At 32.2% G+C, this 23,145-nt stretch overlaps 1 protein-coding gene across 1 annotated transcript; it reads right to left on the bottom strand.

The window, feature by feature from the left end:
• Window positions 1–1,400: 1,400 nt before the first annotated feature.
• On the bottom strand, window positions 1,401–7,664 carry LOC128171990 (uncharacterized). The gene is made up of 7 exons (XM_052837766.1): window positions 7,568–7,664; window positions 6,597–6,700; window positions 6,100–6,149; window positions 4,685–4,897; window positions 3,997–4,149; window positions 2,341–2,494; window positions 1,401–1,768 (listed from the first exon to the last, which is right to left on the bottom strand). Exons 4-7 carry the CDS (start codon window positions 4,817–4,819, stop codon window positions 1,446–1,448), a joined length of 765 nt encoding a protein of 254 aa, XP_052693726.1. The 5' UTR covers window positions 4,820–4,897; window positions 6,100–6,149; window positions 6,597–6,700; window positions 7,568–7,664; the 3' UTR covers window positions 1,401–1,445.
• Window positions 7,665–23,145: the final 15,481 nt, after the last annotated feature.

The following is a 23,145-nucleotide window of genomic DNA, read 5'->3' as shown; positions in this document are numbered from 1 at the left end:
ATCCTTGCAGTGGTTTGAGAGGAGTTGCCCGTATAAACTGTTTAAAACTAAATCTAATATATACATGTAGTCAAAGTTTCAAAGGTCTAAACTTTCCCCTAAAATCGAATTGAAAACGGCACTGAACGACTAAATAACTTATAATTACTGACGGACGGGTCTAAAAAGTATACCTTTCACAACAACAAGAACATTGTAGAGGAATCCATTATTAAAGCTATTGTGCTGCTTGTGAATTCCTCTCGTGTGTGTGATAAGAAAGTGATTTAAACTTAAATACAATAAGTACAAAACGGCTTTGATAAGTCAAAAGATCCCCATTTTGATTTTAAGGGTATTGAACTTGTGTTCGTCAATGAGCACAAAAAACTCATTGAAAGCTCATTTTCACCGCGTAAAGTTAAAAAAAACGAACGTTTAAAACCAGCGTGATTTTAATGTAAATAACATTTACATTCGACAGAACATGTACCTGAAAACAAGTTATTTTGTTTTCAAATAAGATCTTTTATCGAATAGTTTAAACATTAATCTTACTACCTAAACACTTTATCCAATAGTTTGAAATAAAACCTTGCTACCTCAACACTTACTGATCACATCACTTGGAGATTGCATGTAAGATATGATTATCATTTCAAATAAATAAAATTATTACAAAAATCACCAAATTCATCATGATAGTTAGGGTGCTTTCCATTTAACCGGCATCGCTGGATTTGCCGGTGTTGCCTTCGTCGCCGATTGCTGGAACGCACGTCGCCGGCGAGCGATTGTGGCAACGCAATATACCGTTGCCGATTAGGAAACAATATGGCGTCGAGGCTATCATATTCTGAAAAATCAGTATTTCTAAAACTACAATTTGTCTTACTATATTGAAATACATAAAATCTGCAAATAGCCAAACATTTTGGATCAAATTTAAAGATAGGTATCAGTTTTAAGATGCAAACGTCGTCGTTGGATCAATGTGACGTTGCTAACCATTCCATTTACGTCACCGTTTCCCGATAACGTCGCTGGCAAGGCAACGTAAATGGAAAGCGCCCTCAATTACATATATGGGAATCAAACGACGTCAATATTTAGATGAAGTTAAAAATACTTTTCATACATTAAAAAAAGGACCTTCCATCTCCGTGAAAAACGTTAAAAATTTTAACCTGTAACGACACAATATAAACTATTAATTCGTTTGCAGATTGATTCTTTCAACCTATTGACGTGTAACTGTATAATAAGTACACACGTAAAAACCCACTCTCACAAAAGATTCACCGTATGCAAACACAAATTAATAAAAAATTTAACAAATTTGGATACATAAAAATATTTTCAAACATTGATGTCGATAACACACGTCAACATAAATAAATATACAAACAAAACCCTAGAAATAATGCATTGTCAATGATCAGTTTCAACTGTTGACATGTAGTTTCTCAAACATTGTTCTTTTTGCATGACCACTCTTTTGAAATCATGATCGTTTCTCCCTTGAGCCATCGTCGTTCAATATATTCTTTTGTAGAATTAAAGACACGCCAGAGGTTGAATAGAGACATGGCATTTTTGGCGTCGTTTGGAGCCACTTCATCAAAATAATTCGACACAGGAATGACATGAAGTAGATCTACTCCAAAAACCACAGACACCTCCTCGCAGAACTTACGGACACAAGGATATTTGTATGCATTTATCATGTCGCTATTAGGGACTCCTATTTCGTCAATGGACGTAACTACAACAAACTGTCTAACGCCATCTAAAAGACATAGAATTGTGTATAAATACGTTGGCTTGAACGTGTCTCTCTTAAATGTTGTTGTATCAAAAATTCATTGAGAAGTATACAAGAACATAAGCAAAAAATATCAGAGGCCAGTATATTTCCATCCGGCAATCTGGAGTTATGGTGCAATTTATTAGACCCTTTTCCACCCTAAATGCAATTTTTGCTAGTTAGCACTTGTTGCCAGTATTTTTAATTGAGTGCTATTATATTTATAAACAAGAATTTGGTTTCCGGATGGCAATGGATACATTTTACATTAAAAGATAGAAGGATTGCTTGATGTTTGTAATTGCTGACATTTTATTAAAACAAATAGAATGTGATGCAATGAATTATTCTTTGTACCCTAATGTTACATACAAATCATATCACTGGTATATATATACTAAAGTTATAGGTCGGTAGTGCAAAAATACTTTCGCAGCAGCGTATTAAATAGTAAAGTACATGAATAGATAGTCTTAAAACATTTTTAATACACTAAGCATTGACAATAAAAAACCCTGAAATTATACAAATCTAATAAAATAACCCAAGACTACCTTCTGAGTTGTGATCTTTTAGAACGTCTATCATTGATTTCACGCTTGTCGACAAGTCTTTAAGGTTTGTAGAAGCTCTAATAACGTACAGAATACAGTGAACAACATTCGCTGGATTCGGTGTCTGTATTTCCATGTCTGTTTCTCGATTAATCTACAAATGTTATTGTCAAATCTCACTATAAAGATGTTTTATGATTCCTATGTAACTCAACAATACAGCTCACGGGTCAAACATAGTCATTACAAAATATAATCACCATTTGTCTTTTAAAATGATAATGATTGAAACAAGTATATTCTTATCAAAATTATGCAAAGTTTTTGCGTAAAAAATAGGCTAAATTTTTAGGTGATTTATAAAAAAAGTCATGTTATTATTGAACAAACATTTATTCTTTTGGGAAACAAATTAAATGTATCTATATTTAATTCAAAGGTTTCAGAATAGAAACTCAACAAGATCGATATCGGTGCGTAAAAAGAAACAGATATTTGTTCACTTTGCAAACATCATTAAAGTAAATTAAATTAGCATAGTATTAGAAATGTGGGTTTTTTAAAAAATTTTATGAAAAATTTAAGTGTTCTTTAAGTGTTCTTGTCCTCCCCCGCGAATGTGTTCGGAATGTTTACCTTTTCATTGCTAAGTATGTAATAAATCAAGAGGTGCTCGAATGAAAGTTCACGAGACTTTGTCGTGATTTGTTCTGTTCCTATGAAATTTCGAGAGGAAGTATAAGTGTTCGGATAATATTCTCAAAATACGTAAGTACTGGTCATTTTTCATATCATATCTTACTTTGATTTATGTTAAGACATAAGAATCTTAAAGATATACATTTGTATGTCTTATTTCATTATTTAAAGGTTATTCAAACTTAACGATGTTATTCAGAATAGAGTTATCGTTCGTGTTCAACCACTCTACACGCGGTTGATAGTATAAATATTGGGTTGCATAAAAAAATCAGAGCCATGTTTGAGGCTTTTGGCGTGCAATATCATGCCTTTTAAAAAAAGAATGGTAGTCCGTTTTGTTAAAAACTTAGTATATCGAGCTATTTTCAAGAACATTCTGCATAAAATATTATAGTTTGTTTCATTATTGATGCCATAACTAGGTCAGGCGCGTATCAAAAATAAATCCTGAAAGGGAGATAGCATGTCAATTGTTGCAATAGTGCGAAAAACCCTATAATTTCTAATGTCATATCTTTTTTCTAGATCTCATTTTATCAACAAATTAATTAACATATTTCAGCCTAAAATAACAAATTGTCTAGATTTTATAATTGACTACAAGTACCTATAGATTCTATGAAATAGACAAGAAACACGAGGCACGAATTTTACTTCGAAATTGAAAGGGTCAAATAAAACCTCGTGGTGCAAATTTAAACGACAATAACATTCGCAGGGGTGTTGTCAGTATACTGTTTTGAGGAGCCTTATTCATTATTGTTAAGGTTTTGTGAATTTTAATGCTTATTAATACAGTTCTTCGTAAAAACTGGTTTTTTTTTATATTAAAAACAACTATTATAGCATGGATTGTTGCGGTTTCGTATCAATTGCAAATGTGTCACTGCTTTGCATTTATATTAAATTGCTCTTTTTTTTTAAGCGAATTAATATTTTAAGGTAATAACTCACCTCATCATTCAGCGTACACGTAATTTCCCCAATTAATAATTTTTCTATTTTATTTTTCTTAATGGTCTCCTCTTCGTCAATGCCGGGCATATCAAAAAATCTGCACGGTACTTTTGGTCCTTTGTCACCCATGTATATAGGCTCATAATGTATCTGTCAAAATGTATATACCAAAAAAATTCCTCTCCAAAAATGTAAAAGAGGTAGTACATGTATTCCAATATGATATTAGGATTTCCTATCGAATTTTATCTTGAAATTCCTTTAAGAAGTTATTGTATTTCCAATAGATACATGTATATTGTTTTTCCTATGGGACAAAATCATTTTCCTGTATGTGAGACACAATGATAACAATGGTGGTCGTAAAAGCAAAGGTCTATCATATTGCATATTTGAATTATTCATTTAAGAAGCTTAGACAGGTACTAAAAGCCACCATGGCACTGGCATAGTTATCCGGCACAGTCTTCACGGTTTTTTTTTCAAAATAAACGATAGGAGAGGATTTACGCACGATAGAACAGTAAACATGATATGCAATTATATATATCATCCAAAATGATTAATCTTTGGTTCATTTTTGCGTTTTATCAAAGGAATTATGTGTTTAGATTAAGCATTTGAATTTAACATTCCTTATTTGCAATTACAACACACAGCAATTTTAAAATTTGCAATACCTTACCTTTTTTGTTGCACTTTTTTCTCTGTTCTTTATAGGACATGCTCTGTAAATATCCTTGATATAATCACTGTTTGTTAAGGCGGTGGCAAAAGTTCTCAGAAAAGAAGATTTTCCAGAACCAGTTACTCCAATCATAATGATATTGATGAATGGTATTTTCGGCGTCAACGGAAGCGGCAATGTTGTGAACTTGTTTAAATATTCAACAACAATCTATAAAATTGAAATAATTATTAAAAACCCAGATAACTAAAAGTGGTCGGCGTAAAATATGTTTGGCTTTAAAAAAATAAACACAAAGCACAAGTAGAGTGTTTTATTTTTCGTATAGTCATGTATGTGCTTGATTCCAAGACATATTGATTTCTTTAATAAAGTGACCAGACTATCGCAATTCCGTTCATTTGTCGATTTGCCAAATGAATAACAGTGTTATGAAAGTTATTTTTGTATTTTATGAATTATGACCTTTTTGCAACAGATAGGTATTAGTTTTAATCGGAAAAATCATCCCGGCTTCAATAATAACCAGAATGCCTTTGTATGTTTACACGTAGTTTGGCTATCATGAAAATGTCTCAAATTATACACAATTAAAAGACAAATCTGATGATCATACATGTATTATAAGTCACCTGTTTATTTTATCACTAAATTCCAGTATTTTAAATTGCAATTAATTTCATCAGTAAAAATAGGATGAAAGAAAGAATGAATTGTCTTTGGTGCATTTAAATTGGTCCATTATAACGTTGAAATGCTTTCAGTTGTATCCTCCAATAAAAAAAACCCCCTGATTAAACTCGTAATTATTTTCCGGATAAAACGTTAGAGAAAGTCAGTAGAGCTGTGAAATTTTGTAGTCATTTAAAACAAGATCTATTATTTGTAGTTGTAACTAAATCGTGGAAAATGTTCCCTTATGATTTGTTCTATTCTGTTTTTTCTATTATGCATCTTGCGCCCAACACGCTATGATATTCAGTGTGAACGTTTCAAGCGTACTTGATTACTGCACCGACAACAGAAAGGGGGTAAAACAAAAATGGATTTCATTTTAGTATAAATTTCCTTAAATTGTGTGATAATACCTTTATTTATCTGATCATGACCGGCATTCTTTTGCATTTTAGTTGAAGTACAAATAAGAGGCATGTTTGAACAACTCAGGTCTACTTTTGTATATTACTGAGATTCATCGTCAATGTAAATCGATAATTTGAGAGCTACTGAACACAAATGGGTTGCATTTGTCATGTTGGACAAATGTTTTGACCTAAACACATGTGTTTATTTTTCATTTTATGATTCCCTGATATATCAGTTTGATAATTGCAGGGACGCGCAATTGTAAAAGTTGTTATCGCAGTGTGTTATTTGAAACACATTTGATGTGACAGGTAAATAACAATTACTTTGTCATCTAATGATCCCGGATATTTTCCCCAACCATGTTCAGAAATATCTAAAAAAAAATATAAAACAAAATTAAAAAAAACCTTAAAAAAACAACAACAACCAGAAAGAGTATAGAAATGTTAACATAAAAACGTATGAAAACTACATTACCGATAAGCTCAAAATCTAAGTAAAGCATTCCATGTAATATACAAAATATACAAATTACTTCCTTATTATTGAAATGTACGGAAGCCAAGTCAAGAACTTTCAAAAATATTTTTGAATTTGTTTTAACGAATAACAAATTTAATTCGTTATAACGGATTCAAAAATTTGTTATAACGATTTAAATTCGGTTTAACAAATTCAAGAATTCGTTATATCAAATTCAAAAATACTTTTTGATAGGTCCTAAATGGGCTTCCGTAGAAATGTCTTATTTCCTTTTTACATATTTTGTTTAATCTGACTGGATGAAACGCAGAACGTTTCTTATACTATAATTACTTACCCCGGAGTTGCTGTTCAAGCTCGTCCAGTTTTCTCTTATGTTCTTGTAATGGTTTCAGTTCATCAATCCGGCATTGTAGATTCGATATATCATCCAAAAGGTTGCTAACGAGAAAAAAAGTTTAATTTGATCGATTTTCGTTTTGTAGTTGTATGAAATTATGCCATGATTAACATGAACATCACGAGAGTAGAATACTACGATATTAAACAAGAGAGAGAGAGAGAGAGAGAGAGAGAGAGAGAGAGAGAGAGAGAGAGAGAGAGAGAGAGAGAGAGAGAGATTGAGATTTTACATTAGCACTAAATCATAGATGTCCTTTATTATATTTTGCAGAAGTATAAAAGTGTTTATTTTTTTCAAAATTAGTTTTCATAACTGATTTTTGTAACAGACGAAAAGTAAAAATGCTGTTTTCATTTTTTTTATATACTCTCAATTTATACACATTATCAATGATTAATTTATTAAAATATATTATACTGTATGAATTTACATGTACATGTTTCTTTTTTATTATCGACTAAATTGATTTTTTAAACAAATCCCTGTCATTGTGGATACATGAAATTGATTTGCTGCGATTCTTATCTGTGTGGTCTTGTGTTGGATAAAAATCATTGTAAAGAGTGTTTTAAAAATAAAATATATCTTTTCTCTTATTATTCTGACTTTGATATAAAAATGATTTCTTAAATATTGTTAAAAGTAGGGCACAGTTAAATTGAAAAACACACCTCTTGGCCCAATCTATAAAAAGAAAAAATAGAGCATTGGCTATAATGAAATAATAAAATATATAAAAATGATATTTCGATTTAATGAAAGTCTAATGATAGAAAAAAAAATAGCCATACATTGAAACCAATAGCATTTTTTAAATTCTTTTTCTTTTCTTGATTTCTTTGCTTCAAGAACCCAAATTATTTCATCATCTTTTGGGTTAAAGTCCGTTTTATAGGCATTGATACCCGTTTGTTCCTCTTCTATATCTTTCTCCAACACCTTCTTTTGTCTTGAAACGGTAGCTTGAGAAGCTGACATCTGTAATTTTGAAGAAGAAAAAAATTAACAAAACAATAATGTCATAACGTGCATCAATAACTTGCTTTGAGGATTAAACGTAAAAAATCGTTCTCTCATGAAAATTTAATATTTTTAAGACACATCTTATATATGTAAGCTATTCAACAAATCTTATAAATTATAACACTATGGATATTACTATAACACTTCTATTAACACTTAATTATATATACTATAACATTTATTATAACACTTAATTATAACACTATTTCGAAACTTTACTACAGGGCAACTCATAACACTTATAATCATATACATTTAACACTTATATTATAACATTTAATTATAACACTATTTCGGATCTTAAGTACAGGGCTACTGAAAATCATAACATAAACAAGAACACCGCAAGGCAAAGCACATACTCCCTGCCCCCCCCCCCTTCCCCGGTTATGTAATATTTTGAAGGGAAATATGCAGAAGTTATATAGGCATGCAGTAATTGTCACGAGGAGACCAATTTTTTTTTTTGAAAATTAGGGCATATATTATACATAAATACAAAAGACTTTCATTATTGTAAACAGGCATTCTGAGTCTCGCATAAGCAATACACGCCCTCTAACGGTTTACATTACTTCATGAAAACTTCGAAACATACACAACGATATTAGGAACTAAACGAGATGAACGAGAAATTATTCTTTTAATTAAAAGATAAAAGAACAGAGGAATTTCTAGCGGTATATTATACTGTAGATTAAAAACTTAATTTTACTCTTAGACTAATTATATGTAACATTTTTTGTTTTAGACTGTGCACTGTTAAGTCTAATGATAATATATGAAATGTTATATTTTAAGAAGAGATAAAAGGAGTTCAAACTATACAGTTAATATCGAAATCAAATCACAGGTGGGTAATTTTTTTTTTTTTTCATTTTTTTGTCTCGTATAATTTTGCAAAGTTTGTAAAGTATTCACAAGTAAAGGTTTTCTGAAAACAATGCACTGTTGTGCACAATATCATTATTAACAGTTTTCTGTACCCAAAATTAAACCAAACAGTTAAACTAATATTGAACAGCCCTAAACCGATAACGAACCTGAATGCAATATTACAAAACCAAGAATTGGTGATACACTTCTTGAAACTATTTTACAGAATTTATTTAGGAATATTTGTTTTTTTAGAAAATTTTAATGATATAAGTACTGCACGATAATATTACTGATCACAAACTGGCCTCGCGTTTTCAGTACACACTGAACCCGATAACGAAATGAGAATGTAGCAAGCCATGTTCTACAGTGCATTACATCAAAAATTGAGACAAGTAAACATATAAGACAGGCAATAGAACCTGGACCGAAGCTGGCCATCACCCTCGTGTATAAAGTGACAGGCAACAGCTACAAGAGCATCCAGTATTTTTACGTTTTGCCCAAAACACCATTGCATTGTTCATCTCAGAAGTTGGCCAGGACATTATTGACAAGTAAGAAGACGAGGTGTTTATCTTCCAAATAACCAAGTTGAGTGGCTAGAAGTGGCACAGAAGTTTTGCAATAAGTTTTGGAATTTCCATAACACCAGCGGAGCGCAGGACGAACAACATATTTCCATAAGAACGCCCCTCCAAAGTCGGTCTGGTACCCTGTCTAGGTCGACATTGGTACTCAAGGCTCCTTATGAGATGCTTAGATCTTCAACAAGGGTCCACTGAGAAATATACCGGAAAATAACAGATCTAGAGCCCCTGTCAAATGATGACAGACCAACGTTCTACATTATTAGATCTTGTACTTTATGATGCTCTTTAAGTTTATCGCTAAAATTATAGGCTTTATAGTTCGTTTTAAGAGATATCGGAAAGGGATGTGGTCATTATTACTACATTGTATATCATTATATTTCTACTCCAGAATGAAACATAATTAAATGCTAATATGAGACTCCTCGACAGGTTTATGTATGAGCTATGGTGTTCCGGTGACCGTTAAAGCCTATTGATATTCTTGTTTTATGATTAGCAAGGTTTTTGAGTTTGTTAAAACATTAAAATTGCCTATTGTTAACAATTCATTAGTGCGTTTTTTCCGGAAACGATCCATATCTATTTTCTTTTGGAAAATATGTTGTGGTCTTTACGTCTTCTGATACAGCATAAATATTGACTGCTTATTTAGAAATACCATGATAAATATTGTCTTCCTAAATTATATTCTATGACACCTGAAAAAGAAATCTTAAATGTTATGTTTCTAAATTTTAATGAAAAAAGACATATACCTATTTAAAAAGAAGTATTTGTCAATAAAACTGCAATCAAAGTTAAGATATCATAAAGGCAATCGTCAAAAGGGCAATATTTAAGTTTTTTGGAGGAGTGTGTTTTTTTTTTGAAAATATGCTGATGGGGGATGACTTCCTTTTAGATAAGACATGATTTAACAAAGTAAAAATTGCAAATAAAGGAAGAAAGTTTTCAGGAAGAATTGTTTAGATAAGGGAAAAAAATTGCAATTTAAGGAAAAAAGATATTAAGTAATAGGAAGAAATGATTTGACAAGAACAATGCAAATAAAAAATTACATGTAGATATGCAAACAATGTCACAATATTAAAACTCCAAAGGAAAAATACAAAACAGGAGCAGAGCGAACACGAACCTCTAAAACATTAGAGGTGGATGAGGTGCACATGGAAGAGTAAGCATCCTCTGCCGACCGGTCACACCAACCATGTTCAATTTGATAAGTCAATCTTTCATCTCTTTAAAAGAATAAAAGCTTTTGAGGAAGACTTTCTGACTGGCCCCTGGGGATTGAGTTGGATGGATTTTTTAAAGAAAGAACATGTATACTTGTATGCATATGCATGCAAAAGCTGTAAATAATTTATGGTAAACGTATTTTCGTTCATTGCAATCTTGTCATAGCTGGCCATGCACTCTTTTTACTAGATAATTCAATTTCAATATTGTAGTATGTTGTCATTGATATTTTGGATTTTGAGAAAGAATTAACATTCCTATCAATCCTTTACTTAATAAATATTTGCATGTTTCATGCTGCAATGCCACATTTTAACAAAGATGGACGCAACTGGTTGTAACGATGCTACCTGCCGGAGCGAAGGAAAGAAAACATGTTGCCATAAGAAATCCGAGTAGGTCTGGTACCCTATACGACAACCATTTTGTGCAGTTAGTTTCTCAACAATTCGTTTTGGCCTTGGTCGACGCCAATTGCAAGTTTCTATGGGTTGTCATTAATAATCAAGGCTCCCTATTATTATCCTCAGACGCTCAGATCGTCAACAATGACCCACGGAGTAATACACCGTAAAATAACAGATCTAGAGCCCCTGTCAAATAATGACAGACCCACTACTTACTTTTAGGTAGGAAACGACGCATTTTATTGGTCCTAGATGATAAGCTCTACTCAAACCGCCACATAATGAACGAAGAATGGATCTGAACTACAGACCCTGAAACGTGCTACTACACCTCTAAAACGAACCGTACCGTTCCGTGCAAGAAACGAACCGTACCATTCACAAAACGAAACGTACCGTTCACAAAGCGTACCGTACCGTTCACAAAACGAACCGTACCGTTCACAAAGCGAACCGTACCGTTCACAAAGCGAACCGTACCGTGCAAAAAGCGTGCAAGATAATTTATGCAAGACCCGCCTCCAGACGGACAAAAAAGCGTACCGTACCGTGCAATAAACGTGCAACTTCCATATACGGCTTATTGACCTAATGTCTTTCGATGAATACGGACGGAGATTATCGCTGACCAGATAAGTTCAATATTTTGCTAGATTTTTTTTATACGGGATTAGATAACACCTACTAAGATTTAAAACTGGTATTCTTATTAAAACAGTCACAAAAATATTCCCTTTCTTAGGCCGTAATCTTTTCTTTGTTTTTCCACAAAACTTGCATCGCCGATTTCTTAAACATTGTAAACTATTAACGTTCACACAATTCGTGGTTATACTATTTTGGTTATTTTTATGAAATGTTTGAAACATTGGGTACATACTGGACTTTACATAGCTTTGAGTGATTCTCAGGAGAGAGAGAGAGAGAGAGAGAGAGAGAGAGAGAGAGAGAGAGAGAGAGAGATCTACTCGAGACGTTAAAAAAGTAGCGTATGCTTAGAAATAAATACACTATGGCTAAACAAGAATTGAAATATATATAATGTTATGTCCTTTTTAAATTAAAAAAAAAGAATGTCGACTTAAGTTACGCAGAACCAGAAAATTGTCGGGGCTTTCAACGTGAAGTTGTGATCTGTAATCGTAAATGGGTAACTTTTACTTAATTTGTTCTTAGATAAATTCAAATTAATTTACCAAATTTATTTATTAGTCAATTGATACATTATCAAAATTCAAATCAATTTAAGTAATACGCTTTTTTTCTTAACAAATTAAATATATGTGCTGTAGTAAATGACAACCACATATTACCGGTGACTCGAGTGATTTGTTCTGGAGCTATTTATGTACCAATAAATAAACAAAAAAATCACTCATATGATAAATTGTAAATAAATACTTGTACAAAATCTTAGTTAATTAAATGCAAGCACTGAACGGAAAAAGTACACGCATTCCATAAAATAACTTTCAACTTTATCTCCCGCATAGCTGGTAATGGCGTCGTGATTTCACATGAACAAAAATCGCTCGTGCGAAACATGAGTACAGAAGCTGATCTTTGGTTCTATACACAACAGGTGTTATTGTCTTTGTTTTTTAGCAGTTATTGTACTTTACAACTAACTCTGTATATTTGGACGCTTAAACAGGTGTACACAAGATGCCGGTATTCACACCTTTCCACGGACACCTGTTAGGTAGCTCATCACAATCTGTCGTGTGTATAGTCTGAATATATCTTACTTCTACCTTGTTAGTTTCATGACTTTTCTTAATCTCTAAAAAACAAAAGAACTGTCTGTAGAAATGGACACAAACAACTACATGTAAGACTATCAGCGCGTGGATCCGTAGAACAATTCAGCGACTCTATACATGCAGGATTTTCACATATTAACTTGCGATAAAAATATCATTTACCGGGTACATTAATGTACCAAAAAATGATAAATTACATCATATTAAATAGTTAAATGAGATAACAAGTACATGTAAGCACAAACACAGCTCTTTAAAAAAATATATTTTCAATCTAATATGTGTGATGTGAAATAGCGTCGAAATTGTAACCGTCGAGATCAATCTATATATATGTACATCGTCCACTGTACAAACTTTTAGTCATTGTGTTGAAATCGTTGTGAAAACCGCGAGTATAAAATAAATGAATTCAACTCATACAAATAAAAATCAAATAATTCCAAATGGTTTGCACACAATCACATACACCCTCAGAGAGAGAGAGAGAGAGAGAGAGAGAGAGAGAGAGAGAGAGAGAGAGAGAGAGAGAGAGAGAACGTGTGTGTTGATTATAATACTTAAATTAAAGTTTTATCACTGAACTTTATTATTTCGCTTTAGGTTTCTATAGTTGGTCATTTGAGCGGGATTTTATCTTAGGACTCCACGTGCTTCGCCTGTCAATCAGTTTAAGTATAACAGTACAGATCACGCCATGCGCCGCGTGCTACTTTGCTCCTCCTATATGGCTAGGAGAAAATTATCGAATAAAACGTTTTTGTTTTATGTTTTCTTAAATCCCTATTGAAAAGAGTGTTCCTATTTTAAATTATTGAACAATAATTGATTTCCAATTTCATGATTATAATTCATCTACTGGCGATCAGAGTCGTTTTCCCTCGCTGTCGTATTATTTTTGTTACTAGATAAATTCTTATATATTTATCACTTTTAACATTCATTTGTTGATTACCGGGTATTTTTTCGTGTCCTGTTTACAACAAGTATGTGTGTAAAAGGTAAATAAAACATAAACAGGTTAGTTAGCATTTGTAAAACGTCAGCTAAATCGCATGCATACAGTGAAGAGCGGACACTTGTTCAACAGAATGATAAATATCGCCATTATATATATAAAAGTTATTGACTTGTTGTTATATCAATACGTGTACATATTGTAAGAAATATGTTACATGTACATGTATAGTTTAACGGAAATACAAAAACTAATAGTCATAGTTTGACTATACACGCGATCTTAGTTCAGATAAGAGAAGCGATGACGGGTTACATGTAGATATGGTCTTTGTTCATACGAACAATTGCAGAAAATCATAGAATCAATATTCAAATGAATAAAAATTCGTTTCAAAAAACTATATAACAGTTGATTTCAAGATTTCTTATCTGAAATTCATTTTTTATCTTATCATTAATTTTACATCGTCTATTCACTACGGCAATCGGCGATCGGCAATAGTACTACATTAGTACGCAATAAAGAATGATCATACGAATTATGAATAATAACAACTAGCCGAGAATCAAGACAACGATAAAGAAAACTAAAGAAATATCGGAATAAAGTTGGGGCAATTTTTCATAGCAATTTTAAATGGATTAGAAATATTTAATGACTTCAACTCAAGTACATGTATAGAAATAAAAATTTAAGATGCTTTGTACAATCATCGACAGCTCGCTGAATTTACAAAAATATATCGGATCAAAGTCAAACAGTTCTTTTAATCTATCTTAATGATTACATTAATCTTAATTAATTACTAATAATAACAGACTGATCAAAAAATCAAAACTACCCTCCGCCTCCCGGTTGTCACTGAGTACACGGTTCACGCAACGTATCAAAAACAGGGGAACGGATGGAAGTTCTGATTTTAAATAGATCGATTGAAATACTTTTGTAATATATCATGTCAATAAAGAAAAATTCTTGTCATAATTATCACTTTGCTGAAGTAGATCGGAAAACTAAACAAAATTATATCGAGAAAAATCAAAGCGTTCAGGCCACGCCTACCTCATTAATAAAGCGCGCAAACCGTTCACAAAGCGTGCAGCTATTTTTAGCAAAGCGTACCGTGCAAGAAGCGAACCGTTCCGTTCACAAAGCGAACCGTACCGTTCACAAAGCGAACCGTACCGTTCACAAAACGAACCGTACCGTTCACAAAGCGAACCGTACCGTTCAAAAAGCGTAACGAACCGAACCGTGCAACTGGTGTAGTAGCACGTTTCAGGGTCTGTATCGTCTGTCCATGGCTCATCTTGTGCTGGAGAACACATTCGGCATTATTGCTCTGTTATTCTGGCTTGTAGAACAACGACATTGATCAGGAATATGAGGCTGAAAACTGCATCTCAGAGGCATAGAAAAACGACCGAGTTCTACATTATCAGATCTTGTACTTTATGATGGTCTTTAAGTTTATCGCTAAAATTATAGGCTTCATAGTTCGTTTTAAAAGATATCGGAAAGGGATGTGGTCATTATTACTACATTGTATATTATTATATTTCTACTCCAAAATGAAACTTAATTTAATGCAAATATGAGACTCCTCGACAAGTCTATGTATAAGCTATGGTGTTCCGGTGATCGTTAGGGCTTATTGACCTCTTGTTGTATGATTAGCGAGGTTTTTTAGTTCGTTAAAACATTAAGATTGTTATTGAATTGAAATTTGTTAACAATTCATTATTGCATTTTTTTCAGAAACGGTGAACGATCCATATCTAATTTTTTTGTAGCACAATATTATGTTGTTTTTATTTCATCTGACACAGAAGAGAAATTGACAGCTTATGCAGAATGACCATTTTAAATACTGTGTTCCTAAATTAAATTCTATGACACCTAAGAAAGGAATCTTACATCAAAGTTAAAATAACATGCAAGCAATTGTCAAATAAGGCAATAGTTCAGTCGTTGGGAGGAAGGTGGTTTTTTTTTTAAATATGCTGATCGATGATGAGTTCCTTTTAGATACAATGATGTAAGAAATGTTTAGACAGGATAAAAATTACAAATAAAGGAAGAAAATTTTCAGGAAGAAATGTTTAGATAAGAGAAAATATTGCAAATAAAGTAAGAAAATATTGAGTAATAGGAAGAAATTATTAGATAGGACAAATGCAAATTAAGACAGAAATGAAATGTTGTAGTACAGACAGTGTCACAATATTAAAACTCCACGGGAAAAACACGAACTACTCAAATTAAAGTATAGGTAGGATAAGGAGCACATGGACGAGTAATCATCCTCTGCCGACCAGTCACACTCGCCATGTGCTATTTTATAAAACAATATATCATTTCCTTTCAAAAAATAAACCCCTTTGAGAAAAACTTTCCGAATGGCTCCAAGGGGTTGAGTTGGATGGGTGTTTTTAAGTTAGAACATGTATATTTGTATATAAATACATGCAAAAGCTGTAAATAATTTATGGTAAACGTATTTTTTTTATTACAATCTTTTCATAACTGGCCTAGCACTCTTTTTACTTGATAATACTTTTAAATCGGGGTATTTTGTCATTGATATTTTGGATTTTGAGAAAGAGTTAACGTTTCTATCAAGCCCATATTTGATATTTATTTCATGTTTAATGCTGCGCTGCCAAACTTCAATAAAGATGAACAAAACCGGGTTGTAACGATGATTCTAGTCGAAGTTAAATAACGGGAAGTTGAAACTGCATTTAGAAGATTTCAATCGACTCTGCAGCGAATAAACGTACGTCTCTGCTAGCTAATATCGAGTATGGATGATAAATTAAGAACAGGCCGTCCGTCCGCAAATGACCATTACCAGGCAAAACCGTCAGATCCGCTTTCAGCACCTGCGCGACGATATAGAAACGCTTTAGACAATACTGCTACAAATGCTGAACGATCAATGTATCCGTTCTTCGCAGCAGACTGCAAAGAGCTGGATTTCGTGCCCGACGTTCGTACATTTATAAATCCACTGACGTCAGAAAGAATTTATTGGTTATGAAAACAAAACATAAAGTTGATGGTCATCCACATGTGAATCGCAGGTAGAATAAGCGTTTTGCAAACCGATGTGTAATTGAAAGAGATCGAGAAACGTGATGGTGTGGGAGGGACTTGCTAACGGAAGAAAAACACCACTCCATGTAAGTCATAGTAAAATAAATGCACAAATCGTGATAAAATTCTTGATCTTTAGATTGTTCCATTTGTCCATCAGCACAATCTGACTTTGCAACAGGGCAATACAAGGCTGCATGCGGTAACGATGTGCTCGAAATTTTTTCTATGGCCGGCGTTTTTACCTGACTTTATTCCGATAGGACATTTATGGAATGGGCTTGACAAACGATTCAAATGGAAGAAATACGCATTATTATAGTTCTTACTTTAGAATTTTCCACCGAGAGAAACTGTTATATTCTTCTTAATTTTTTTTATATAGCAACATAGAACATGTTAAATTTAAATCACAAGGCACTTAACTATAGTTTAAAAAATTGAAAAAATAAAATAAGATGTTTACTGAAAAATCAAATTATCATGTTTACTCTGAATATGCCCCTAGCACCAGCGTATCGACACAGTGTGCTTCAAAGGCAATGAAACCACCTGCACCAGCGTAACGGTGTGAGTGGAGGGTTTCTTTTGAAAAAAAGACTAAGTCTGAATTAGTTCAGTTTTTTGTTGTTGAGTGTATAACTTTAAATTTCTATAGTTTACGGGTGTCATCTATTAAATTGCTACATTTTCGTTTTTTAATTGATTATCTCTATTTGGTTAAAAAGACCGTTACAAAATTGAACAGAACTTATTCATTCTATGTAGTCATCGTTGAAGTTCGGGTCGTAAAAGAATTTGAAAGATTGTAAAGACCAGATGGCCAGAAATGTATATTACGGTTGCTGCCCTGTCACTAACGCCGTGTGCAAAAGATACAGAGATACATACACTTGTCGATTGCAAGCATTATCAGGAATAATAAACAAAGCGATGTCGCAAATACTAAGCAAAATTAAAAACATTCAAGATCTGCCAATATATAACTAAACAAATGAAATGCCAAATCATATTCTTTACGAACATATGTTAATATCAATGAGAGTGTTTTGTCTTGATTATTAAAATAGATGCCGACGCAAACTGTTAATAATCGGACGGAATTTACAAATAGAATAAGTATTACATAACCTTATTAAAAATGCTTGAAATTTTACAAGTATATGGTAATAAGCATATAAATCATTGACAAAAATGTGTTACTTTTATCTCTGTATTACGTTTTCTTAAATCATATATTCAGCTTGAAAAGTACGCGCATATAGTATTTATCTTCTTTTCTGTGTTTTTAACATTTAATTAGAGTTTATAGGTATGAATTGAATTTTTTAATCGTTATTTTGGAAAATTCAGTAAAGCAAAAAATATACTAACCTTATTAAATCTAATGATTTTCACTCCGGGCTTATATTTCTTTTGCTCAACAGAAAGAAATTCTTTTGATAGAGGACGATTATTTCCCCAAATTTTCCAAAAGATATGCACTTGGGCGTTTCTGTTGTGAACCAATCAATATCACAGTTAAGTATTTTATCCTTTTTTGAACTTGAACTCTGAACTTTCGATATTTGAATATAAAAATGGGTATAAAAACAATTCACATTTAAACTTATTATTTCTTTTTCTATCCATTGTCGTATCCAGGTTCGGCAGAAGTAAACATCCTCGGCATAGGGTAAGATATGTTTTTGAAATGCTTATATAAGATAAATCTATTTATTGGTGAGTTCCATAGTTATATATTTCTTTAGCTTTACGTCTGAAATTTTTTAAATGAAGAACGAGTCAGCGGGGGAAACAGTTTTTGCTAACACTGTCGCCTTTTTAAAAAATTATAGCTCCAAGGGGACATATGGTATGCCTTTAATTCACACATTTAGTCCAACTCCTACATATTTTATGGGTTTCATTGTATCGCGATTCTTCTTTACTTTTTTTATATTCAAAACCTTTGACGAAACGAGGGCAAGCACTATGTTACAAATGATGTGGTCATAACGTAACGTCACAAACACTAGTTACTTTCATCGTCATATTCTGCCGCAACGTTCAATTTTGTCCAGGCTATCATACTTTGGAGTCTTACATATAACTTTTAAAAAGTTCCTTAAAATCCACACTTTGCCTAGGGTTGTCATTTTATTGCTCTTCATAAAATGTGTTTATGCTAAATAATAAACATGATTTAAAAAACAAAATGTATTAAATTAAGTTGCACAAGATGGTTTCTTTTGATTTATGATTTACTTTTTAGTTTTTAAATATTTCGGTTAACCGGTTTTCGAAATATACAATATTTGATGTAATGAGTACATCTGACTTAAAAATGTTTGTACAAGTTTACAGTGAAGCACAGTGAACTGTTTTAATAAAATAAAGTAACGTTGTTCGACCCCTTAAACAATTGTCCAAGATCATTGTACGTTGAGCATTAAAGACAAATTCTCTGTTTTATCGTGTACTTTTTTATAATAGTCTATCAACTCAATATTAAATTGTACTAAGTTTTATTTTATTTCATTGTGTACAATTCTTTTTTCAGGACATGTTGCTTATTCTATAAACAGTAAATTTATTCGTCTTTGTCTTTTAATGAGAAAAAGAATGAACCTTGCAAACAGTGAAAAATCTAACCATATCAATTTTGACGAATCACCGGGTAAGTTCAACTTTACTTTGATAAGATTATAAAGAAAATATATATGGGCTTTCAATGTAAGATGTGAAAGTGTGAATTGAATACAGAATCACACTTTATCATTAAAAAAAAATAAATATAAGAATATTGAATTGATCACACACAAATAATTTGCAATTAGATCCTATTTTTAAATAAATTCATATTCATGTCTTGTGATGAAAAAAATCAGATATCGTCATCTTTTTCACAAAAATAAATGTATATATGTTAGAATGATGTTTTTAAGCACAGTTATCTGTATGTAAGATAGATTCTGAAATAGATATGTACTGTATAGATATTTCGAAAGCATTTTCTATGAATTTTAACATTTGAATTTTTCAAATTCGTGGTTCGTTTTGCATTTTAATTGTACATTTATTTTGATAACAGTTAATAATCCAGACTTTGTGACGCAAGACACATTTATCTGTTATTGATTCCCTTACGAAAGGGTTATATATTATGTAGTTTACTTGATGTACTTGATGTATGACCATCACCTCCATAGTTCAATACATAATATATAAACAAAACAAAACGTGGTATAGTTTGCTTTTTGTTTTTCTGCTCGTTTCATAAAGATGCCTAAATTTTGGGCCTAACTTTAGTCTACTCCGAGGAATTACACCGAAACTTCGACGGGCGTATTTTGCTTTTCATAAATCGGCGTAACTAGAGGTGTAAACTTCAGACTATAATTTTAGCATAAGTCCTTGACAACGCAGCACTGCACATGCATAAAATTGTTTCTATTACTCTGTTATGTATAGGTGTATGTAGCATGTGCAAATATGATCAATTTTAAAGGAACTAGCAATTGTAATAATTTTTATTTAAAATATTTAAGATTTAATAAATTCTCGCCAGGGGACCTGCGCCCCCCCCCGCCCTCACTTTTTGTCGCAGCAGCTAGTTTTCTTAAATTTACATATATAAAATTTAATCATCATGGAGTTGCCCCCCCCCCAATTTTTTGGGAGCAATGTATGTAAAATTCAAAATACCTTTTCCTTTGGTTCGTCAAGATTATTTATAGATAAAACATTGAACGGAAGTCAAAACATGGTGAAGTGCATATGATTTTCTGGAATACCAGCGCAAGAAGTATTATTCAGTGTCAAATACACATGGAAATCTTTTATGAATTATCCGTATAATACATGTATAATGTTTAATTTAAAGCGGGCTTACTCGGCATTGTTTTGTTTGAAGTACATGGCTTATGTAATGTGCTCAATAGAATAATCAATTTATCATTTTAAGAAATTAAGTAGTTCAAAATATATGTTATTTTGTTACTTTTTTCATATTGAAATTTTTTTTTTACTGGGTCGGTGTATATTTACAAGTTGTCATAATGATGTTTACATCCAATTTTCTTACCTTTGTCGCTCTTTGACATTGCGCATTTTAACTGAAATGAAAATTAAGGGGTTATAAAACAAAATTCATGCATTTTTGTTCTCAATCATTTCGCAATGTTTTGTATTTTAGCGCAATATAATGTATTTTATACATGTACATGTATTATGATAAGTTACACTTTCTGGATCCAGTATTTAGAAATAATAATATTTATTAATCAAATCAGTTTGAATTGCAAACTTGCCTAAACTCTAATGTGTCATCATTTTTGTAGTTGAAAACGATGTATCAATAACATTCACTTTAGAAAGAAAATCACAAATTAAGTTTATAATTATGCATTAGTACATGTATCAGTGAGTTTAATCAGCTTCAATTTTCAGTATTACTTGCATCCAATATTAATGCATCTACAGGTACCTAAATCGAAGGTTATAAAAATATACTGTTCATATATAAATTACAAAAAAAAATTTAGTTTTTTTCTCGGGAAGCAATTTTAATGAAAGATTTTTTAAAGGTAAAGTTTAAGCTCACCTGAGCTGAAAACTCAAGTGAGCTATTCTGATCACATTTTGTCCGTCGTCCGTCTGTCCGTCAGTCTGTCTGTCCGTCTGTCCGTCTGTAAACTTTTCACATTTTGAACTTCTTCTCTAAAACCACTTAACCAAATTGAACCAAATTTGGCGCAAAGCATTCTTATGGAAAGATGAATATGGCTTGCAGAAATGAAAGAAAAATTTTCATTGGAAGCGGAGAAAACCTCAAAACTGTAAAAAAAGGGGGTGCATTTTAAAAAATCTTCTTCTCAAGAACTACTGAGGCATATTCAACGTAATTTAGCATGAATATTCCTTATGGGAAGGAAAATATAAATTGCAAAAATTATGGGCTAATTCTGTTTCAAATCTGAGTTATTACGAAAATAATAAGAAAGAAAAGGCGTGTTTCAAGCAATTTATAGCATCCATGAGTCTTGGTAAATTGGGTAGGCATGACCGGGCCAGGGCAAAACAAAAGATTGACAGTTATTAATCTGCCAATCTCATTAAAATTTTAAGATATTTACTGACCAGTATATTTGTATTCACTGTAAATATTGCTGCAAAATAATGTGTAATTGGAATTGACGATTGCCGATCTGCCCCGGCTTTTATTTTACCCCGGCCCGGGTTTGCTTACCCATTTTACCAAGACTCGTATTCCATAATTCTAAAACAAGGTTCTTTGTTCAAAGCAGCCATGACACTATATGATAAACGGGTCGATCTGACTATGATGAATTTGTTTGTGTTTGTTGTGCAACAGTTCGTGTACGAAGGGAATCTTTGAAACATGCAAAATACATTGGTGCCGATTTTGTGAAGCAAATTGAGGCTAAATATTTCAATGCGTTGACAGTTTTCACATATGACGGCGGTGTAAGGTGGTTGTGATTTTCGTTTCGTTTTCATTTATGCTTTGCGTTAACCTGGGAACTGTCGCTTGTATTTCCTGATTTTTACGTAACAAATCAAACAGAGACTTCGGTAAATCAAACAGTTTACTGTTTACCTGCGGAAATTATGCAACATCTGATGTATTAAGAAAGAACTAAAATGCAATTCCTTCAGGCTATCGGTAATTCGTTATCATCTTTCCGTAATAGTAGAATAATGCAATATGTTTTGGTGAGATGCTCGGCATTTTCTCGAGTTTATTGAGTTTAAATAGAGTTTAATATCGCCGACGGAAATATGTAGGTATACACATGTATATGATTCATTTTGAAAAAAAAATCGTGTTCTTTATTTGTTATAGTGCATGTTTCTTGTTTTTAATTGTTTACAATTTCTATTTACTTACCATATTTGAGTGTTAAGCTTCGAATTATAAGCAAGATACGGAGATTTGCTCACAATTCTGTTTGTACACAGATCTGAGGCCATTCATTTTTTTTCCATTTTAAATGCCGAATAGGAAATACCAAGTTAAAAATCTTAAGCTGAATGTAATAAACTCATGTGAACAAAATATGACTTAAACCTAGCAAAATTTTGAGCTCATCTTGCTTATAATTCTACGATTGACGCTGAAATTTTGGTTGATCATTAGAAATTCTATATGAATTAGAGTATGTTAAATACTTGTACACAAAACGATTAAAGAATGATATGCTGTATATAACTACTCTCTGGAGTCCCCTCTTTATACAATGAATAATGTGAAATGTGAGTAAATAAAAACAACATCGTTAAAACAGTTTCCATAGTTCTGACACATTTCGGTTGCGGGGATAAAAGAATTATCGCTATTCCTAAGAAAATATTACAGCGGAAAATTACCCTGGTTTGTAGTCATTTGTTATTTTTCAATAAAAATGAAAATAATGGGTGGGCCATAGTAAATTAGAGTGAAGTGCCTGTCAATACGGTAACATTGATTTTTATAGCTCTTTAACATGTCACGTGACAACATTTTTCATTTCA

Source organism: Crassostrea angulata, chromosome 2, assembly GCF_025612915.1.
Source record: "Crassostrea angulata isolate pt1a10 chromosome 2, ASM2561291v2, whole genome shotgun sequence".
Lineage (NCBI taxonomy): Eukaryota > Metazoa > Mollusca > Bivalvia > Ostreida > Ostreidae > Magallana > Magallana angulata.
Note: the sequence above shows the minus strand (reverse complement) of the source record. Positions and strands in the feature narration are given on the sequence as shown.